This window comes from Trichoplusia ni, chromosome 1 (genome assembly GCF_003590095.1).
Source record: "Trichoplusia ni isolate ovarian cell line Hi5 chromosome 1, tn1, whole genome shotgun sequence".
Classification (NCBI taxonomy): Eukaryota; Metazoa; Arthropoda; class Insecta; order Lepidoptera; family Noctuidae; genus Trichoplusia; species Trichoplusia ni.
The window spans coordinates 9,500,096-9,524,166 of NC_039478.1; the positions used below are offsets into that span (position 1 = coordinate 9,500,096).

General features: G+C 36.0%; 1 protein-coding gene across 3 annotated transcripts in view; it reads right to left on the bottom strand.

The window, feature by feature from the left end:
* Positions 1-24,071, bottom strand: part of LOC113493859 (Fanconi anemia group J protein homolog) — a 67,262-nt gene that overhangs the window by 18,061 nt on the left and 25,130 nt on the right. For all 3 annotated transcript variants that reach the window (XM_026871907.1, XM_026871901.1, XM_026871893.1), the window contains exon 3: positions 10,038-10,181. In XM_026871907.1, coding sequence (XP_026727708.1) covers positions 10,038-10,181 — 144 coding nt within the window. The remainder of the gene's footprint in view (positions 1-10,037; positions 10,182-24,071) is intronic.

Genomic DNA, 24,071 nt, shown 5'->3' on the forward strand with positions numbered 1-24,071 from the left:
CATCTTTCTGAAGCCTTGTATCAGCTTATTGTTTTACGACTATTATATCATCATCATCATCCTCACTCTCGTGTCTTTCTCGTGCTAATGTCTACGGTCCTGTGCCAGCCTCATCCAGACTCAACCCGAGACTATTAGATTAAAACAATTTATTTTTCGTGTAGTCAATTCAAAGCGACATTTAAAACATTTAAAGTCAGCAAAAATTCTGGCAGTATTGGACGCCTAGGGTGCGTTGACTGTAGGGACTATGAAATTGACATTAGGGGAGAATAATTGCAACCTAAAAGCATTTTAATTTGCACTTCGCAAGACAAAAGAACAAACTCATATTTCTAAAGTAATGAGTGCTTGATTTTCTTTTTCTTTAAAAAAGCGACTCCCGCAGTAAGGAATTTAATCCTTATGTCGCGGGGGTTTTACAAACATACAAATCACATGCACAAGACACCTCAATTTAAATGCGTCGATGACTTAGATAAGATCAAGTTCAAGTATAGGTATAAGACGAACTAAATGGTTACATTTTTGTTACGAAAATCTCCGGTCACAAATTTAGGTCTCACAAATACTCAGTTTAATAAAAATATCGCATATTACCCTAATCAAACCCGCTTGTCACCACGAAATAGTCACCATGTTGTACATCAACCATGTTTCTGAATGAGGTTTTAAGAACCAAAACAGACTTAAAAAAACTGCTGAGCCAAACTTCCTGAAATTTGTATGAGACCAACTGAAAACAGAATCAACAAAATCGCCTCATCACGGCCGAAGTACTGAGGACTCAAAATAAAACTGAGTCTAATCGAGAACCTCCTTTTTTTTAAATGAAATTCATCTTATATCTCGTAAATTACTGATCCGTTTCAAAGTCGATTTAACAGTATAGTAATCGTATTCGATGTCAAAGTTCTATTTCCAGAAAGGACAAACCACAGCAACTATATATAGGGAGCTTACGTAACTATAACCGGTTTAAAATCCGGATCAAAACCCGGATACCAAGAATTCTGTGATGGAGACATAACGTAGACATGCCGTTCTAGTACTCGTATGAGCACTAAGATTTTGATGGTAACTATCGAGCTATCGTGAGAATGAATCATTATTAAATCATGTAACGGTTTACTCACGCATATTTATCGGGAGTGCCCGACTAGTTTCGGACCCAACCGGAGTCAATCATGAGCTGACGCGGCGGGGTCGCGATACGCGTGAGTAAACCATTGCATCATTTAGTGAAGTACTAAGATTGTGGTTGAAACTTGTAAATTTAGACTGGCCTATTGATCTAGTAGTTAGTGGTTCGATTTCTATCCAGGACAAACGTTTGTGTCATAAGCAAAACCAATTTTCTGTGTTTGGGTATCTTTAGAAATGTTATTATGCTGAAGAGATACTTTGTCCGAATTAAAAAAAAATAGAAAACCCATTTATTGTGTGAGGCTACAGGATGTATCCTATAACGCTTTGCCTAATAAGAGCATAACAATAATGAATATGTTACAAACACAAAGAGACGTTGCGTGGTCTCTAAAACTATCAATCCGAGTCTAAAAATCCTGACCATATTTACCACGCGGACGAAGTCACGCGCAACAGCTAGTCAAGACTATGTATTATTGTATGTAATATTAGAAATATATAGTCTCTTTTATCAGTTTTTTTATTTTTTTTTAATATTCATAATACAAGCTTTGCTTAGTTTGAGACTAGATGGCGTTGTTTCACGATTCAAGTATAATTACTGGATTTGATCCTCAAATATTTCATAGAAATGGAAAGCAACGTTTATATCGTATGCGTTACTTTGAAATGAATACCACCTTTTTTATTTAAGCATTAAGAGTGATATTTGCTTGGCTGTATCTAACGCATACACAGGTAGGGTAAATCACAGTGGTAAGTAATAGGATCCTTGTTTTATAGGCTAGTCTAGAAAAATCACGGCATTTTCTTTTACTTTGAAAACAATAGGTACATTGTCCAGGTTGTAAAAGAGGCGATGACCTCTGAGTTCGACGTATCTTCTCAAATCTCAGGGTAGTAAGTTAGGAAGTACCAAAAAAAGTATTTCTCATGGAAAAGTAATATCATCATTCTATATGCAGAATAAACTGTTTTATTTAGCAACCATAAAACCATAATCTATAAAGTTACAAAATAAAATTTTATACTATTCATTAATTCTGTTACCCAGGATTATTGCATTAGGTGCTTGATTTTAATATCTACTTTGGTAAAGGACCTGAAATATATAAAAACGAAAAGAAGCTTATATTGCTCCAACAAGAACTGATCTGATCTGCGTGTGCAAAGTCAGAAAACTGTATTCAATATCCCCAAAGAGCGTATAACTAACAAGATAACTGTATTAATAGAACCCAACCCTCAAACAAACTATATCCACGCACAAAGAAGTGAATATTTAAGCGAATCCCGTCAATTCATCAACTATAACCAAAACGTCTGTGTAATCAAATTCGGGCAAGTTAATCCCCATATCGACTTTCACTTAACATGGATGGCGGCCCTTATCGTGAGCTAACAACCCAGAACATTCTCTCCGGGGCACTTTCCAAAACACGATTCCCTATTCCATTAGACCCTCTCGAAGTTATCTCGCGCTATTTACATCGCCTGACCGTGCCGTCTTATGTACGCTCCCCCGCTATGTGTCTGAGGTATATAAGTGAGCAATGGCTCGTATGTTGTTTGTGCTAGGGGTTGTTTTCGCGTGGCCGGGGGTGGCCGAGGGTGGGTGTGGTGTCGCGGTGTCGTTGCCATGGCGACGGCGCCCGGACGCGGGATCCCGACGCCCGCAGTGTCGGCCGCCGCGCCCGACCCTCCGAAGTGACACGCGCCGCGAAAAAGCACAACCACCCTGCTAACAGGGGGAGCATGCGTTACGGAGTTAGGAATGTCCTGCTTTTAGAATATTATCTGTCTATATAGGAGAACCCGCATAATACTACGAGACGGCATAAAGCGATATACGTCTTGTGGTACCTACCAAATTTAATTGCAAGAATGGGTACAATATGGTCAAAGTTGTTAAAAGATAGCTTCCTAGAAGCGATACTAAACCTTTTGTTTTTGGCATTAAGGAAGATAATCTAGATTGGAACGCAATTTTGTCTGAATTAATGTATTTCGTGTAAGTTTGACATTAGGCAAGGCACATGTACAACCCATGAGCTGGGAAGAAAGGAACTGCCTTCCGAATCTACCGATTTACAAATCACCAAAATAAACTATAATCGATTGGAGTTACTCGTACTAACCAGTAAAGCTTTTTATAGAAACAAAATAAACTGTTTTTGCATTTGATATCATTTCTAAATAAATAAAATAAAAAAAAAACGAAAACCTATTGGACCTAGCAACGACGGCATATAAAGACAGAGCTCAATGCCTATCTTCAATGCTTCATATTGTTTTGTGGTTTACTTACACGTCTCTGGGACTTAAGTGGGTGATCGACGTACGAGCCTATACCGCGGTTTTAAAGAACGACGGTTTTACTCGCGGCTCATTAGTGCTGATAGACTAGCAACCAAAACAGTCGCCCACCCTAGAGTTTGGGTTGAAAGTTGGATAGGAAAGAGGCAAGAGTTGTCGCATACCCATTTAATTCAAGAATTGTCGGCAGAACCACTGGATTACAGAAATCCAGTGGTTCTGCCGAGTTTTGTTTGACACGCCGAGTAAAAAATAAAGACAACCATGGCGAGCCGCGGGCCAGGCTCGTCGGTACGTAAAACCGCGGTGTTGCAATGATACACCGACGAGCTTTACCGCCGAGTCATGAAACCGCGGTTTTACTCGCTCGTCGATCAGGGCCTTAAGGTAACATTGAAACAATCAAATCATTGAACAAAAAAATCCTTTAACTTTACCAACGGAATTCATGTTTTTATATCATACTACCTACTGCCAGCGCCTCCACCCGATGAAAAACGGAAAATGACCAAAAAAAAAATCACATTTACAAGTCGGACCTATCAGTGACTACGAAATGTCCTTACTTTATGTCTTTTATTAATAAAACAATTGCCAATATACAATATCCCAATGACATTTCGACTACCACAGAAAAAGCCGCATGTTCCACCTAGGTCACTACAAAAGTCCGTAAAGTTCCAACAGCATGGTCACCGCACCCCCCACCCCACAGCCGGGTCGATGTGGCGGTGGGTCCGGGGGGATCGCACCTTTTGTTTAGGACACCCCTCCACCCCCCCTCGTTCATTTACTCGCGTCCCGGTCTCAATGCTGTTTGCAAACGGTTTAGGTGCCTAAATGTAGAGGGAAATGTCACGTTTTCACTTTTTTGTTTGGACTGTTATGCGGGCAGGCTGGAATGTTGTATGGTGTTTTGATGCTGTTCTAGTGTTTTCGAGATGTTGGTTTTTAGGATTTTTAAGTATAGATATAGCATTATACATTCGTAGACAATGGAAGAGGTTTTAAAGAAGGCACAGTGGACTCAGGACATACATAAAAATCTACTATATCTAAGTATACATACTTTATGAGAAGCATTGTGTAATTTAAACGTAGGCAGTGATTTTAAGTAACTTTAGTTATAATTCTCGATCTCACAGTCGAACAGTTTGTACTGCTTTGAGACACCCCGTCGTAGCCTACAAATAAATCTTCTACTATATGAAGAAATTAAAAAAATAAATAATAAACAGCCGTAGTGGTTATCAGTAGCTACGAAAGCTACTGTTCTGATAAGTCTGACAGCCAGTCTTACTAAGGGGTATCGTGTTGCCTAGGTAACTAGGTTGAAGAATGAGGAGGTCAGATAGGTATTCGCTCTTTCGTAAATCACCGGCATTAAGCTGCATGCAACAGAAAGGGTTAGTGATGTTAGCTGATGATGATTATGTTCTCATAAGGAATCTCGAGAGCAAAGTAGTAAAGTTTTTGTATTTGCTTGACTCTTAATATGATCGTTATCTATACGTAATGCGCTATATTTGCTGGAAGTATTCCACATAACAATATTACCCCATTATTGAGCCTATACTGTTCTGTGCAAGGTCTCTAGCAGTTTGGTTTATAATGAAGTCCGAATATATCGTGAAAACTGGACAATTTATGTATATTTCAACAGGTTAGACTTCATAATATTATTCACAAGAATGCACGTACAGTCAAGCGCAAAAGTGGATAATCAAAATCAGAAATTGAATACTAATGAACATCACTCGCGTCAGATCTGTGTGGCGTCGAAGTGATTCAAAATATGTGTATGGAAGTATCAGCCAGCTATTAAAACCGAAAAAAGCAGTTCTGATGCGAAATCGAAACGAAATTTAACTAATAAATGTAATTTTATCAAACACACATCACTGTACTCTTTCATGTAATCTGGTCCTTGTAAAACAATAAAAAAAATATTATTAATACTTTTAAACCTAGAAGCTCTCGATTGGGTCCGAAACTAGTCGGGCGATCCCAATAAATACGTTTAATAAACCTTTATTAAATAAACAACTCAAAGACTGAAAGTATTAATATTCAATATTACACTTAACAAAAGTTAAACAAGCACATGATAGTAGTTAACATTTTAAATGGTGTTAAAATTAATAGCGGGCGAGAACGCTAAGTAACTCTGTGAACTACAGTTAATTATGGAACGTAGTTTGTTTAACAGCTGATGGGCTGCTAGAAAAGCAATTTTAGGAGAAGAGGACTAAAATATCTTTAGTTCTTTAGTAGATTTTCAAGAAACAATGGATACGTATTTTTCATTTTATTAAATCAATAAAAACTTGTCGAGTACGAGTTGGACTCGTGACAGTACTAAGGGTTATAAATTTCCATCACCAATTTCCATATAAGGTTCCATCCCATCCATCTCCATCCATCCTTGAGAAGAATAATTTTTGAAAAGAAAATGTTTCCCATCAAATTATTATACCAATATGTATTATACCAATCGTTGCGTCACCTAGGTATATTTTCATTTTTATACCAGAAACAGAAAAAATAACTGTCTAGCTACGGCGCGGCGGTTCATAAGATACAGATTGGTAAGTTCTTGAGATTAAAGCGCAGAACCAAACAAACCAACTCTCGAGCTTTTTGAAATAAGTCTAGATTTAAAACCATCAAAGCCTATGAGGCTTAAAATAACAAAACTTATTACGTTACGTTTATTATCTAATATATAAAATTCCCGTGTCAACCGTTTCGGAGGAGTACGGTAACTAACATAGTTACCGTACTCCTCCGAAACGGTTCGACCGATTTTTATGAAATTTTGTACACATATTGGTTAGGTCTGAGAATAGAACAACATCTATTTTTCATACCCCTAAGTGATAAGGGTTGCTCACACTAAAGACGAAATTTTTTGTTTTTGTTTTTTTCAACATGTGGCATTAAAAATACATACAACTAGAGATAATTTATTAGTCAAAACAACGTTTGCTGGGTCAGCTAATTTTCATATAAAAATAGTGTCAACAGAGATATGACATTAATTAACACATTTCCTAGAAATACAACAAAAGCAGACAAAAGGACAGCGTGATATTCTGTATACACAAAAACAGGGCAGATTACAGAAAAAAAAGCCGACGGTATAACGTGTAAATATTTCAAAACCAGTACGGGCTTTCACGACCTTTAATAATAAAACGAAATCGTATAGAATTATTAAAAAGTGTTACTTTATTATATTCAAAAATACAAAATGCTTTTATTTACCCGGACGAATTTTATCATCCCATCAAAATTGTACGAAGCGAAATTTTGTGAAGCACGAATTCATCATTAAAATTTGCAAATCTTCAATACCGAGGGTTATTTTTTAAACTGTGGTTCAAATAAAATCGATCGAAAGCTGTCGGGGTGTCAAGCCACGCCCACAATTCACGCGAAAGGTGACGATTGGACGACGCCGCTCACGCACACGACCACACGCACGTCGTTACGTACACACAAACAAACGAGCGATTTAAAATTAATGTGAACGTAAGTTAATTATTAATTTCGGTTTATGTGGGCGCGTTTTCAAAGTTATTCGAAGATATATCTGAAATATGTATTTTGCGTCAGTTTCGTTGAAACTATGGATTTTATTTTCTCTGTTGCGCTGATCATTTGTATCTTTTATGTTGGAATTTTGATCGAAGCGAAGCAAGGGTCAAGCCTTGCGCTAAATGAGATTTATACCAAATTCTACTGTACATGTGTATGTCACTGATATTCTCCTAAACGGCTGGACCGATTTCAATTGTTAAATTTCTGTCAGTATGATAGTTTATTTTTTAGAAAAGTTTACTACAGCCGCGTCCAATCACCAAATTGAAATCTATAAAATAAACCAAAATAACAGTTTGGGTGGGGCTTTAGAAGGTTTAGGTTCACAAATGAGCCCTGCAAAACTAACTTCACCGGATCAGCTAGGTTATATTGAACTTGCAGCATTTTATTTAAATTGAAAAATATTAAGACAGTCGGGCAAAGTAACCTAGAATCGAGTTCGTTTCACTCTGTTTACTCGATATTCATGTATTGCAAAATAACACGGAACTGTGTTTTATTATGTTTTAACACAAAACTGGAATTACAAAACACGAAACTGTGGGTCGTAAATAGAAAATATTGCATTATTGTATCGATGTTTTATGAGCTTACTGTTTTTACCAGTCGTTAGTCAGATACACTAGCTGTGGCTTGCGGCTTTGCCTGCTTTGATGTCGGGTACATCTCCAAAAATATTAGCTACCTTTAATGAAGTCGAATATAAGCTATTTTACTGTCTTTTTGTTTGTCACCAGACTATTATTCATGAATCGTTATAGCCAGATAGTTAAAATAGTCACACATTATATATTCCTGTTTCCGTAATAACAAAAAACAATAAAATTGAAATCAAAGTTCATACACGTGTATGATCTGTATGTCGGAAGCAATTTGTGATGTGTTGTGTGTGTGAAGATGGTTATAAATTGCTTTTTTAATTAGCCTATTCGTACGGAACTCCTAGCCAGTTTTATTTATAAATACCGCCTCGTTGTTTAAACCTCATCTCCAAACATCAGAATATCAACAACAATACAGCCAACAGCTACCGTTAGTCTGTGGTGCGATACACAAAAGATGATCTCTAGTGAAATCTAACCCAGCTTCCATTCAACCGAGGGACGGACAGACAGACAGATGCGCGCCAACAAAAGCAGTACATTTGTAATCTATATTAATAAGTTTAATTTAACAACGGAATACAAGTAAAATGGCGTTTTGTTCGCGCCTTGATCGACGGGTCTGATAATTTGAATATGGAAAGGCATTGGGCCGTAATGGCGGATGGCTGAATGCTCGATGCCTTTGCGCAATGATTGCGTTGTTTTTTTTTATGCGGGAGTGTGTGAGATGAACTTGGGATACTGTTGCGGATTGTCGGTTTAAAAAGTTGATATATTTTGTAGTATAGAATATAGAGCTACGAAGATTAACTTCTTATTGGGTATTTACCGAAAAATCTTCATTCTTTTCTAGCTGTCCCGGCGAACTACCTGCCGCTTAACAGTCAATGAACATAATGCAGAAAAATGTTCTCAAAGAACACTGATACAGGAAAATGTACGCGCAAGCAATTCATTTTTATATTTCTGAAGAAGAATAATGACTATTTCTTTTTACTAGATAGTCTAGATACACATATTTTTTGGAGGACTACTCAAATTGATCGATTACAGTTTTAGCTTGGATTATTACGGTATACAGTCTACGTTAATGCAGCTTGACCCCAACGTAATTGAGTAAAGGCTAGGCGATGATAAATATTTTTTTCATGAAGTTTGCTGTTTATTTGCAGGCATTTTCATAAACTCTTCTAATTTAAGAACGGTTTATTTCTCAAATATAAAGGATGATACTGGAATTTCTTTACCGTTTTTTGTATATGTATCACGTTAAAACTTGGTTTAAAAGTCTACATTGAACTAAGTAGTTTTAATAACAGCTCAGCAATTTTCTTCTAGTTTCTTGCGTTTCAAGTTTTTTGTTTTCCACAGTCCCATTAGTAGAAACTGTTGTTAACATGGAATAAAATAACCATCAATCGTTGATGAGCGTTTTCAGTCTCAAGTCTCATATAGACCAGGCGTGAAATATCATAAACTTACAATCCATTGACGACAATGATACATCGCTTTTGATACGACAGCTAGGCGACTTCGCAATGTACTGCAAATCGAACGATACCTTCTCTACCGATACTTTTTTTGTAATTTCAGCCGGACATGGGCATTTACGTACGTGCACGTATGCTTGCGTGTGTGCATGCCTGCGCGTGCGCCGGCCGCGGATGCTTGTGTACGTGCAAGAGTGTAACTAATGGTAATTAATTCCTTAATGAATGCTATATCATCAGGTGTGATATGAGACTGAAGTTTTTGAAGTAGTCTTTTTTGTTATTTCTTAATACCTATATTGATATTTGTTTTGTGTGACTTTTTATTTTATCTTTCGAACCGACTTCAAGAAGATGATTATTGTCATGTATTAAGTATCGAGGTTCTCATGTTTTGGTTCGGTGTTAGGTTCTCATGAGGTAACCTCAGAACATCGGCCTGGATTAACAGAATTTGTTGATTTTCTTTCCAATTTACGTGTAGGTAATAGCTGGCAATCGGTCCTATAAAAATTTCATTAAGTTAGGCTCAGAAGTCAGTAGTGCTTATTTGAAGTAGGTTGTATGTTATCGTTGTTAAAAGTTTGATTCATATAAATTATTCAATTTGAAACGGTATCTATAACACTACGCGTGTATTTAAAAACCACTTAAGCTGAAAATCTCTCCCTATCCTAAACCATGAAGCGCAATTTTAAATTAAGTTACCTAAAAGGCATGGAATCTAAAAAAAATCGTTCCTTTTTTAAAATCTGATTGGAGATAATCATAAAACTGTATCTGCACACCTTCAACAATCTATAAAGACACGGAGTCAAATTTCCATCTCTGGATAACTTCACCACGAAAAATTTCTAAAGAAGTTACTTACCAAAGTTATTCTTGGTGAAGAGTTTCTCCGGGGTGACGTCAGTCTTCTGGTGTACTGGAGTGCTGATGTAGTCGGCGACTCCATCCTTCTTTATTGCTGGGTGCTGGGCGAAGTACTGCTGCGCTTGGAGCTGGCTTAGACGGTCTGTAACAATGTAGAAATAGCATTATTAAATCTTATATATAAAATTCCCGTGTCACGATGTTAGTTACCGTACTCCTCCGAAACGGCTTAGCCGATTTTTACCAAATTTTATATGCATATTCAGTAGATCTGAGAATCGACTAACATCTATTTTTCATACCCCTAAGTTAAAAATACATACAAATAGAAATAATTTATTAGGCAAAACAACGTTTGCTGAGTCAGCTAGTCGTCATTATACAAACAACTGAATTTGGGACTCGGTGAGTTTTGTTTTGATAAGGATGTAGATAGACTCCTCTTTGGACATAAAACATTCGAGGTATTAGTTAAGAACTCTAATTTTAGCCGATATTGTAATAGGATCTTTCTTTTTAAGAGTTGTTATTAAAATTGGATCAATTGGATGTCAGTTTTTGTAATAAGTCTAAATTGACATATTCTGGCTTTTTAAGGTTCGGTTTCTGAACAATTGTTTTACAATGGGATACTCTTATCTAATTCAGTTTTATCGTTATGTAATTTATAGAATAGCGCCTAGGCCATCTATTCTACATATACATTTTCGTCAAGTGTAGTGTAAATCTTCTGTGAAACATGTAGGTATGACATGTATACAGGGCGTGTAGACGCCACGTTTACATACAAGTCGATGTCAACGATCAAAACAAATACCAACATACACGCTCAGTTATGTGCAGTACTACGCATTTTCTAAAATGTCATCGAAAATCGCTAAGTGGAAAAAGGGTGAAGGGCCCTCAACTGCCATACAAACGAAAACGTCGTACGAATTAAAGCCGAAAATTTCATATTTCCTAAAACATCGGACGGAAACCACTAAACACCCCACCCCACGGCGTGTCAACACAAAGAACTGTAAAATCCGTGCAATTTGTACCCTCTGCCGCTGGCGTGTACCGTATATACTTATCGATTTATCGCAAACACGGCTCGTGTTTTAAAAAGTCAAGTGGGACGACTCCAAGCGGATCTGTAGCCTCGCACCACGTGTCACGGTTCAATTTGTGTTGATCCCAAATCGGTGTATACGATCTGTCGGTTCGGCGGCGGTGTGTAAAAATGCCGTCTTGTCGTAGGCACGCCGCCCCTCCCTCGGCGACATTTTTACACGAGGGGGGAGGGAGCCACCCGCGGACGCTCCCGTCATTTCGTTGTCATCCAGGGCTCCTTTTTGCGCGATCACGGCGCGAGCCTCCGCCGCGACAATACTGTTCACAATTTTTATTCTTTTCGAAAAGAAAATACGAAAAAAATATAGGCCCGTAGAGAAAATGACAATGCCGCCCTTCGGCGAGATTACCGCCATCAGAAAATGAATGCTTTGTTACATCCGTCCAACGGGATGTTTTCAGTTGTTACTTGTTACATTAGACTTGTCATTTCCATTAGGGTCTGACTAGGCATGAAAAGTTGCCGAACAACGGCCAGCTACGTCGTTTCAATTTCGGAAAGTATATTGCGATTCTATTTTTGCTGCCGTCACAATGACGAAACGCCAAAAGATTTGGGAGTACTTTTTGATATTAGTTACAGCCAATCTTTTACGTAACGTTTGTCAACTTTAAAAAGCTTGATAGAATACGTTGTTGAAAAAATACGACAAATAAATGTACTACTTTATGTTTACCGAAGGACCGGTCTTTGTTCCTTTTGAATCTAAAATCTAAATTATACATTCATATTTATACTTATTACGTACCAAGGTTTTAAAACCAAGACGAATAGTAAAAGATTTCGTGTTTACGCAACAAGACCAAATCCAAATCGGACATCAAAATACATACGAAAAAACGTCAAACATTTTACTAAAGCCACAGATATAAACACAGTTATAATTCAACACGGAAACTGTAGATCGTAAAACATCAGTTTTTACGATAACCTACATGGAATGACGGATTACCCGAGCTTATTGGAACTGTAAGTATACTAACAAGCCGATGTCACTCGCTAAGCATGGGCCTCGGTCATAAATCACTGGGAATTACATCACGCCATGCCGACAGGACCGTAGGACCCGATCCGATAATGCCAATTTAATTTCGTTTTATTTATAGCTGAGGTTTTTGTACGCCTTAGAAGTAGAAGAAACACGACAAGGCTAAATCTAGATTTAAACTATCTTGCTTTTACGTATTTGAAATTTATAGATTTCCAGAAATAAGCGACAAAAGTTATACGACTTCCGATTATGGTTGTTCATAAGTTATTTCTCTTCCGTTTTTAATTAAGTAACATTTATATGGGTTTTTATGTTACACGTGTAACTGTATTGAAAATTTTCCACTACTTTTATTTAGCAAGAGTATAATTATTTAAAATACAAACTGCGCTCAATTTTCAACAAACTTACAGAACTAAATTATAACAATTCGTTGTTAAAATAAAGTTTACGAAGTTTGCTTCGATTACAAATGCGAAAACTTCCTTCGCTTTAGTAACTACATTGGTGTTTGATACAGGATTAAGTCGTGTGTTCCTATAACTTATTTGGCACTAGAACAAATAATACATTTTAGTCAGTACAGTCAAGTTTCCACTATAACTATTTAAATCTTTGTAATGTGTACTTCAATTTTAAGTCTCAAGTTCAGTTTAGTATAAGTATTATATTGATGATATGGCTTATTACCTTCACAAAAATAACAATATATTAAACAATATACATAAGGTAGACGCCTGAGATCGATTAATTGAGACAAATATCGTCAAGTTAAAGGACCAGAAAATAACCAAAAAACATCTCGCAGACTCCAAGACTAGCAGTTAAGACTAAAAATATAGGAAATACACGTCTTACTTTATTATTCCCAGCCACTATTATCACTCAACCCTGTAATGCCTTTCAAGTAACCCGCCTCAAAGGACCAAAAAAAGATGATTCGAATGTTCAATAAGTGGTGATATGATTGGCGGCGATGTGCGGCAAAGACAAAGCTTTGTGACCGTACCGATTTGTAAGAAGATCGCGTTACGTCTACCACGCACGCTTTCATGTTTGTGAAAAGGCTTTAACTGCTTAAACTGCCTTAAGTTTAACCCTACACTGGTCTTTGAGGCCGCCGCTGAGACTTAGTTGTTTATCTTTACGCTTGCTTTGTATTGTGTGGTTAAGTTAAACAGGTGTAGTAAGATAGGAGAATTTTCTGCCATTATAGTCAGCTACATTTTTTTAAGTCTTGATTAATGTGATAAAGATAAATATCAAAATTTCATCGACATTAAGATTTATGGGTATACGATAGCCGATTCCGATTTAATTGAACAATTATTCAATAATAATCTGAGTCCTTTTCTTCTCTTCAAAATTTTGCATGCCGTCAAGGTTAATATTTTGAATACCTATGTTTTTTTTTACTAACTCTTAACATAATGGAATGCAATACAAAATTGAGTATTGTATTGAAAACTGACAAAAGAACTTATTATTACACTGCACTTTTATTTTAGTATCCGTAATTTTACTTACTACTTAAACTATAAATTAAAATGCGAAATAAAATAAACAACCCAAATAATGAATTAAAAAAAGTTTTATTTGTTACTTACTTCATGATTTTTAATTTATAATTTTATTTCCACACTACAAACTACAAAATCTTAATTTAATTTAGTCAAAGCATTGATTATTACATCTTTAGCTACCATATATCACAACAACTCTCAAATACTTTAAACAGAGATCATTTACATAATTCACTTTGACAATTCAAGTTAGGGAATTGATTGATCATAAAATTTACTACGATCAAAATAGTTTAATAGCGTGTGATAACTGGAAGGGTGTGTTGGTTTCAAGCATCAAATTACAATAACCAAACATACATTTATAGATGCTCTATTGAGTGTAACGTACAGTTTAGTAGCAATAAATCTGTTTATTAAAGTATAAGGTGGCTAGATAACTCGTAAATACACCTAGATAGATAGAACTTTAGTGTTTGTTTGATTCTATTCTATTCTGGTTTGTAAGCAACTATTTGTTGCCCGTGACTTCGTCCAGGTGGTTATGAAGATATAATCAATCATTATCAGGCATTTATAACCCAAACATAATAAAAAAAAATCAAATAATACATAAGTAATTTGCAATAAAGCACTTTTGCTACTATAATGGGTACTAAACATTGGTTTAGGTGGTAGACGACCTTTGTCTATAAAAATATGTTTAATAAAGTAGTCACAAACATCCTTAAACACGATTTTATTTTGCTGCTGTATTTTGATAATCAATTCATATTTAAAAAGTGTTACTTTGTAGCCCAACTTTTTTGAAACGACTCCGCAGCGGCTGCAGTAAGCTTTTTTTTTCACAAATATTCAAGTCATTGACATTGACACCTAGACTTACAAGCATTTGCGAACTTAAATGGATGGATTTTGATTTGGAATTTTCACATGAAGCTATCATACAGAATCAATGGAACAACGGTATTATTGATATCACAAATCAAATCTTCCACTTTAAATTTAACTACCAAAAACTTTGCAGTTTCCATAAATTCCTACCTTCAAGCCTAACTTTACAACGATACAACTGCGTGCATATCTATATTGATTCGTAACAACATCTGTTTAAAAAGCCGTAAAATATTTGAACCGATTTTTATGTTTTGTATTTGGTGGTGGTATTTTTTTAAGAGGCAAGTTTCCGTGCTTCGTTCGCGTTATCGGAAAGCGATCGTATCCGTAACTTTCGTGAGCGCGATACAACCCTTTATCTGATCGGGGTAGCGAGTGACGTCGCCGGTAAGCGCCGCTTCGTATTTCATTACCACAAAAATTATTCAATATTCAATTATTCATCGCGGCTCGATACATCAATGATTAAAAGAAGTTCGGTCCTTTGGGGCGAAGTGTTGCGGTGTTTTGGACTTAATATGATTTGGATTTTCTTTTTTTGGTTTTATGTGCTCTCTTATTAAAGGGAAAGTCCTTACTTTTATCTACTGTGATAGCCTAGTGGTAAGATTGAAGGATTCTCAAGTCGAGTAGAGTTTGATCCCAAAACTCGTATTTTGCGATACCAGCCGCCGAGACCAAAAATCGGTCATTAAGCTCGTTTACTTTAAATAAACACACTATCGGAAAAGCAACATTTGTCGTGTAGATCACGAATGAGACCGAATTGTGCTGTGAATATTTGGGTGTCGATGAAGGATTAACTGTACCTTCTATATTTGCCAGAAGATTTTATGCGGAAACGTTTATGAGACATCTCTATACAATTGGGTATTGATATCAGAGAAAGAAAAGGTTCTTTATGATTAGCAAAGCATTTCAGTCTGTAGTACGATTTCGCAAAAAGTCTTAATATTTATTTTCATTCAGCCAGACTATCTGGGACACTTTTAAGGATAAGTTTTGACCCCTGTTTTCAGGGTATGTTAATATAATCCTTCAGTTCTTTAGTATTTACATGTAAAATTATGTCAACATCATAAATCGTATAAAACCTAGGAAAGTAAAGTTAACATTTATTTCTTTCAATCTTTCAATAATATTACCCAAAGAGAACAATCGTAAGAAAAAGTATTACGAAACTAAATCGACATTTCAAATTTCCGTAGTTGACAAACATAGCCTATCATATTTGATCACTAAACAAATAACCTAATACAAAGCAAACACTACGAAATAGAAATAATCGTTGTATTGAAGCCTAATACCGTCCTGTCCGCCACAGCCAACGTAATCCAAGAAAATTGATAACCAGTAATTTTGGAACAATAATCAGGCAGGAACAAAGGCCAACTCGCCCAAAACGTAACACAGTACAAAGGTAAGGAAATAGCCAGTTTCAGTAACGTGCCACACAAAAGGAATAATATTAGGCGACCACAATGGCGCTTTGAAGCTAGGGAGCCGAATAAAAAACGGATGTGTCAATAATTAACTGCGATTCGGGAGCTATTCGCCCGCGGCCATCGATTCTGTGCTTTACCGAGCCGGTTTATTAAAAAAAATATAACGTACGCACATTGTGATCGGACAAAGGGGCGAAACTTTCGCTTCGAGCTAAAACGGTGGTATGTTTTTGTTGGGGTGAAAAATATTACACCCGCGGGCGAGTATGTGTGAACAGAACAGGCTGGTATATAGCGAGCTGCGAACAATGTACATGGAGATCGGAGGGTTTGACAACCCTAATGGAAATCTGAATTGCCCATTAGTATTAACATTTGATTAGCATCGCAAATTGAGATGCGAGGAGAGATAACTGCATATGGCAGTTGATTATGGCATTTACCATGAATAGAATAGTATATTTGTTTATTGGGAAGAATATTGTTACAGTAGTTCTTAAGTAAAATAAGCTCCATAATCTTTTGGTGTTTCCAGCGTTCAAACATTTTACAGTCAAGAACGAAAATAGTCCAAGTTACGAAAGTAATCCAGTTATTATCATACTTTGGAGTCGTGACACGGCTAAAAAATATCAGGTGTTGAAAAAAAAAACTATTTAATGAAGGAATTTCTTGAGACAACGAATTTTAGACGAAGGTTATTCGTAAATTCATATTTATAAATGTTTCCATGAAAATATCCAATGTCTAGTATATTATACTGAACTAAATTGTTTGTTGAAACTGACAGCAAAGGGTAGATAGAGTAAGTCACTAATTTAATAGTATCTTGTTGTCCGAACATCACACAAACCGCTTTTCCGATACCTACACTAAAATATATAGAACTTGAGTTGATCGTAGACAAATATGCTGCAAGTATATAATAATTTTGGCTTGATCAAAGACAAATGAAGAAACAAAACAGCTACATTTAATTACGAGAAATCCGACAACGATTACCGAAAAAAGTCTTAAGCCGAACAATTGCAGTCGCAGCAAATCTCCATCAATAGAGGGATTGTACAATCAACAGCACATCAGTAATACTTTTGGGTTCAACAGCCTTTAATACAAAGCAATAAGGTTTAGTTTTGCACTACGTGTATTAATCTGGGGTCCTACGCACAATTTATACCCCCACGAGATTCAGGAAATTCATCTCGCTAATCCAGCGTCCGTTGTGAATAGTAAAAGTGATAGGTCTATTCATGTCGAGGGTGAGGTTGCGGGGGTGGTACCGCGCTAAAATTTAATAAACCAGCCTCGTCGCGACCAGGCCCACGATTAATTACGCACAAGAGGCCAGTAATGATACCCACGGAGGGATGATGCCGCTTCATCTAATATTCATGAATGATCTGTATAATTTTGTTTATGATTTTAATTTGTGTACGTTAGTCTGTTTTGTGAGGTTTTTAGCACGTTTGTATGAATATTCTGATTCAAAAATGTAGGACTTCCTTTGTGAATGATTTTTGGAAGATAAGCTGTAGTTTGCATTTCAAAAGCCGTCTTACAAACAACACTAGACAGAAACATATTTTAATGATGTTTTTTGTTACAAATTCGACTCGTTTATGATTTTCTGCGCGTATTTTAACGATAGCTGTTAAAATCAATACTTATCTGGGCTTTAGAATGAGATGAAGCTACATAAACAGATACTATTCTCTCTTTTCCACAATAAGCCATGATGGCTTCGACAATTATAATACTGTTTCGCGTTGGTAAGTTTCAGTTCATTGAGTTTCATTTAATAGCGGATCTGTGTTTCCAGTTCATCAGAATCATAAAGGTTTATCCATATTTTCTGTAAAGGTGTATATTGTTATGAGTAATTTTATTATCACCGATCTTTAGTCAATGTCTTAACTGTAGATCCTAAATCGTTGAACGGATTATAAGGGATTTGTTACCCAAATAAAATGAATACAAATGATGCTTTGCAGTCTGTCCGTTTGTACGTCATCAGGCTGTGTACTACGAAGGGCGGTAGATAGACAGTTAAAATTTAAAAGATCATGTACCACTGCTGCCGCCTTTACAACAATTATAATGAAGATCAAGGCTAATAAATTATTGAACCATTTATGTTTATTTCCTACAATAACCTTATAATTACAACTACAATTACATAATCTCAAATTACTAAGAAAAAAAGGAATTATAGAATTGATTTTATCATCTTACACGAATGCCGCTGCATTTAATACATTAAAGTCAACATATACACATTTGGACAGATATGTATACCTATTTTTAATAGAAACAGTGTAAGTATGGAAGCATTTCGTGTCTGAAACTCGTAGAAACCTTCGCGTGAAGCGCCAAATTGTTACTAAATATAAATTTAAATTCAATCGATATTATTAAGTGTCTGGTCCTTTTATGATGGAAGGACGGAGATGAACGACTCTTACCTATGTGATGTTATGTTAGAAATAAACTTTTTTACAATTTTGATTCGAGTATAAAAAGTTATACGGTTTCCTAATATCATCACTTGCGAATTTAATTGCAAAACCAGGACAGATATAAAAATAAATAAACATACGGCATCTCAAATCATTACGTTACATGGTACATCAAAATAACGAGAAACATAAAAGTGACATAATGTATAAATTTCGATTTAAAAAGAATGTGACAGCTAAGCAATAACAATAAGAACTGTTTATATTATTAAAAACTAATATTTGAATCACGAACAGAAGGACCGTCTATTTTAAACGCGGCACCTAGGACCAAAAAGTCATTTCCGAAAAGAAAAAAAAATCCCCACGTAGACAACACAATGGGCGAAGAGAACAATTCAGTAGCCTTAGGTACGCTAAAATATATAGGTATACTAAAACCTAAGAATACATAGTATGAAGTTGCGTGTGTATTCGCAATCTTGGTGTGGGCGAGCTAAGTGCGTATTTTGTATGGATACCTATATGGTTCGCGATACGTGGAAAGGTTTATCAGGTGTAGGTATGAGAATGAAATTTTTTGGTCATGAGGGAATTTGTGGGAATGTTACTTGAGACAAATCTTTACGGTATTTTCCTCTAGTTTATTTAGGAGACTTTCTATTTGTTCAACTAGAATGAAACTGCAATGCTGCAAAATACTGCAAATGGATAAAAAAAGTTGAAAAGCAAATGAGTTATGTAAAATGCACTATACGACAATGGCAATTATTAATTTTATTTATGGCAGTAAGAAAGAACAGGAATCGATGTACATTACCAACCTCAAACGTAATGAGATTTATATAAGGAACAGTTAGAAGAAGAATTGTTTCAATTTTGGAGGTAATACGAATATGCAATATATATGTATATGTATATGTAACTTTGCGCTAAACCTGTGAGTTATAACTCCAATTAATTCTCTCAAAATAACATACTAATTGGTTTTTTCCCCCAATGATAAGGATCAAATGTAATAACAGTTTCTATGGTTTCCAGAGGGCATCCCGTATCAAAAGAGAATTCTTTCCGAATATTTTTCCGCAACCTGAGGCACTGGAATTCAAGCCAACATAGCTCGGAAAAGGCTAGGCTGATGAACACATAACGAAAATAGTTATTCCTCTAATGACTATGTCACAACATCCATGAAATCTTCAATTGATTACTTCGATTAAAATTCTCAGACTCCATCAAATAGAAAATTAATGTCTGAATAAGTTTAATTACGGAGAAAAATCCGCCTCGCATAAGGTAACAGGACCGACATTCAGCATTTAATTTAAATAACTAAAATTCGTAGACGCACTCGACAATACTCGAGCAACTTTCCATATAAACGCAAAGGAAATACATACGTAGGTAAAATGCAAAAATGCAGTATTAGAAGCAAACGCCAAGTTTTTTTATAAGAGGGAAACTGGAGTGGTTAGGCTGCATGCTCACGGTGCGCTCGACATAACGACATCTTTTGTTGAGTCGTACGGGAAGTGGCTTGCTTGACGTACGTAATCCGCGCCCGAGTTGAGTGTTTCACATTCGCTCGCTCTTCATTCGGAACCCTTCAACTTAGATGCAGGACTTAGTACAAGAATTACGCGTGCTTATTTACAGGGGGTGTAGGTATGTGAGGTTGACGTATGTCATGTGTATGTTGTATATAGGGTTTATGTAACGTGTTTGTTTTGTTGTTTTCGTGGAAAACAATTGTCTTATGTTCGTTTGAACGAATACGATAAAAAACGATTTTATGACATTGTATATTAGTGATAAACTTATGGCAAAACTATTAAAGTTAAAGTAATGAGTTTTATACGTAGCTGTTAATTTTCGTGAAGAAAGTATTTTGCTTGTCGAAATGCTAGAATGTAAATATATAACAGCCTATAACTTGTCGAATTGTAAAACACAGACGCATTATTGACCTAGTTCAGTGTAAAAAAATTCTTCACATATTTTTTTTTTTCAAAAAATGATTAACAATAATGACTGCTTCATAAGGATCCTTAGAACCTAGCGAAAACAAGCTAAAATAAATTTCTCAAAACTATCGTACACACAAAACCACATCCAACCAATCATACAGCAGATAGATCGATCATTCAAAGCGTAAGGAACAAACTTCCAGCATTCACCTTCATTATTCGCAACGAACCCACCAAGACCGCACCGCGTCGTCGTATCGTCCCCGTAATTGGTGCTCAAGTGGCAATTAGCGTGCTCAACCCTGCTCAACCCGTGCTCAACCCCGCCGCTCGCTGTTCTGCACACAGCCTTACTTCTCTTGTTATTCACAACTAGTGTTTCGAGTATAACCGGGGTTTTACTTTTGGGACGAGACCCGAGTGTCCGATTTCACTGAATTTGTCGGCGGTAATTGGTTGCTGTATTTTGTGACGTTTTAGTTTCGCAGTAGCTTCAAGCTTTCGTTTACTGGTGTTATACTACCAGTTAAACTGAGGGTCGAAATTTTTGAGGGAAATAATATTATTTTTTTATACGTAGATGTTGAAGCTCCACAGTTAATTTTTGTTCCTCGAATTTCATACTTATTGGTCAATTTTGGTAATCTTAAAGTAAAGTAATTCTTACGTACGACGGCATAATAATTAGGAAAACGTAATTATTTTAAAATTCTATCCATAGTATCCATTATTGAGCTCTCACAAAGTGAACGAGATAAAATTAAAACGCGTGAGTGCTTTACGGGATTAACGAAATGTAATAAAGTAACTCAAAAGAATACTACAGTATATTTTAGTATAATGTCACAGGAAAAAATGTCAAACAGAAGCACCCACACAACACCTACACGCGAACCTACATCTGAAAATGTATGTATATGAAAAGTAGAAAAGTTGTCTTCGGAAAAGTACTCTATCAAATCTGAGTATGAGAATTTTACAGTATAAAATGGCAGCTTAAGTGATGTGGGGATTGATTTAGTCACCAAGGAAGATGATAGCCATGATGATGGTCTAGCTAGAGGCTGTTTATGTATTTTAGCGGGGTTTTAAGTTATATTGACCGACGCGGCGACGGTTTTAGAAGCCAAAACCTCTGAAATTCTTCGAAACTATAGAGGACAACGAGAGGCTAAGAGGGCGGATGTAAAACAATGAATCTTTGAAGCTAGTGACTAATGGTCAAAAGATTCCTAGAATACACAGCGGAACTTTAAACATTACTTACAAAAACACAGAGAAGATGTGTGTATTCCAAAATAATACATTCGATTTACAAATTCCTAGCTTATATCTTCATAACCACGCGGACGTAGACAACAGCAACAGCTGGTCTACTTATATGTCTATACCAATATTATAAAGAAGTAAAGTGTGTGTGTAATGGGTTATCTTGGGATCTACTGAACCGATTTTAAAAATTCTTTCACCAATAGAAAGCCACATTACTGGTGTGTGTCATAGGCTATATAAAAAAAATAAAAATAAAAAAGGCTTTTACGTGATAATCCGTTTTGCAAAGTGAATTGGAGAAATAACTGTCGAATGAAAGCGTTTCTTACGAACGCTGCCTTAATTAAGAAACATATATTATTGAGTTCTAGAGAAAAGATGTGGAGCTTGGAAATGCCTACAAAAAAGTCAACGACAGCATAGATATGTCTAACTTTTATATTTAAGTTACAAAAAGTGTTTTTTTTTAATATTAGTATAGGTAATTTAATTTTTATAATATTAATTAAATCGTTAGGTCATATTTATTAGTCTCTGATATACAATATATTTGGCTACCAAATGATAACATTATGTTCAATATAGTTTACAGAGAAGTTTTGAATAATTAAAATTACCATAACCAAAGTAACTTTTCCCGCGACTTGGTCTTCATGGAATTCGTTTATCGCAAATCTCGCAGAAAATGGTTTTTTCTTTCGGACAGAGTTACTTTCGAATTTTGTATTAACATGCAAATACAAACTATACCTACGTATATTATAACCCTCCTTTTGGCAGTTAGAAATTAAAACATAACACCCTGTACTAAAAAATGATTATCAACATTATGCCCATTTAAGTGGGCACGGGCCAGGTAGTTTATTATAAAATTACATTGTAAAATAAACAGGGTGGTAATACTCATAGCTCGAAACCAGAAGATTTAGATACGTTCTGAAAAGAGATCGCTATCTATAAATTAGGTAAAAAAAAATCTCCTTTTTAGACGAGTTCTGACAATATTTTACGGCGTATTAAGCTACAGTTAAAAACAAAGCACGCCGACCTCGGGAGATCATCAAAATTTCAACCCTGGCTTACTCAGTCTCCCCAGGAAAGACGGAGGCATCAATAATTGAATTTTCCGAACAGGGGTGGATCACTTCGACCCTAAGCCCCTCCATTAATTGCTGGAATTAATTCGTCCTCTCAAAATAAGGGTTGGCTTACAGTTGGAAGGAAAAACGCGCGGTGACCGAACTTTATTATCATTTTAAAATGTTCAGGTTTACGACTTTCCAGGTATTATATGTTCATTGATTAATTGCTTACGCATAAGTGTAATAGTTTGGATTCTAGTTAATAACAAAAAATATATTAGTCTTATAAATCACGGTGGCTGGGAAACGAAACATAATTTAATCAAGGTTATCCCTGAAAGTTATCAAGCTATCGTCCAAATATTGACGTAGACCAGATAATTGGAAATTCAGTACGGGTCGGAATATTCCCTATCAATACAGTGAACTTCCAATTATTGTGTTGGTAAAATACTTAGGAGAATACGAATAGTGTCAAATTAAATCCAATTTCCATTCAATCATCGGCAATTAGACTGCACCGTGTGCCTCGTGTCGCGGGTTCGATCGCCTTGTAGGACAAGCATTTGTGTGATCCACAAATGTGGTCCACCATTCCTTTTGAATTTCTTCCATCCAAAGGTCTGTAAAAGATCGCTCTTAGCGATAAAACTGCCCATTGTGGCACCATGTAACTATTTATTTGTATCCAATCCTCTACTTATGTGGTGTGCAATAAAGAATATTCTATCTATCTATATAGCTGAATTGAGCCTAGTTTAACACACGTGTAACATACGTCCGAGACTTACTTGAGAGTTTATTCACAATTTCTCCGCATTCTCGCTTTTCTCCGTCTCAGTATACGTCACCCTTGTGACGTGAGGGGGAGAGCAGAGGGTCTAATCGCAATCGATACGCACTGATGATGACTAACAGCCTCCGTCCCGAGTGCCGCAAGTATTACATTCTTTGAAGGAATCTCCCGTTATTGCACTATCACGAACCTCGGGAAATTCCTCACTTACATATTGGAATAGCTTTTTCGCTAGATAAGTTTTTGAGGTTATCTTTTTTAGTTTATAATGGTTTTTAAAAATAAAGTTCTGTTGCGGTTTGTACGATTTAAATTAATCCAGAAAGATATATTCTGTAGCGTAATTTTTTACTTTTTGTTTACAACTTTTCAATGTATTTGCAGGTACCAGATCTTTTTGTGCTGCGATAATTATTATAGTTCCGCTTCGTCGTTTTTTTTTTTATTAAATATCAAAGAAGATTTTTTTGCAACTAAAATTTAAAA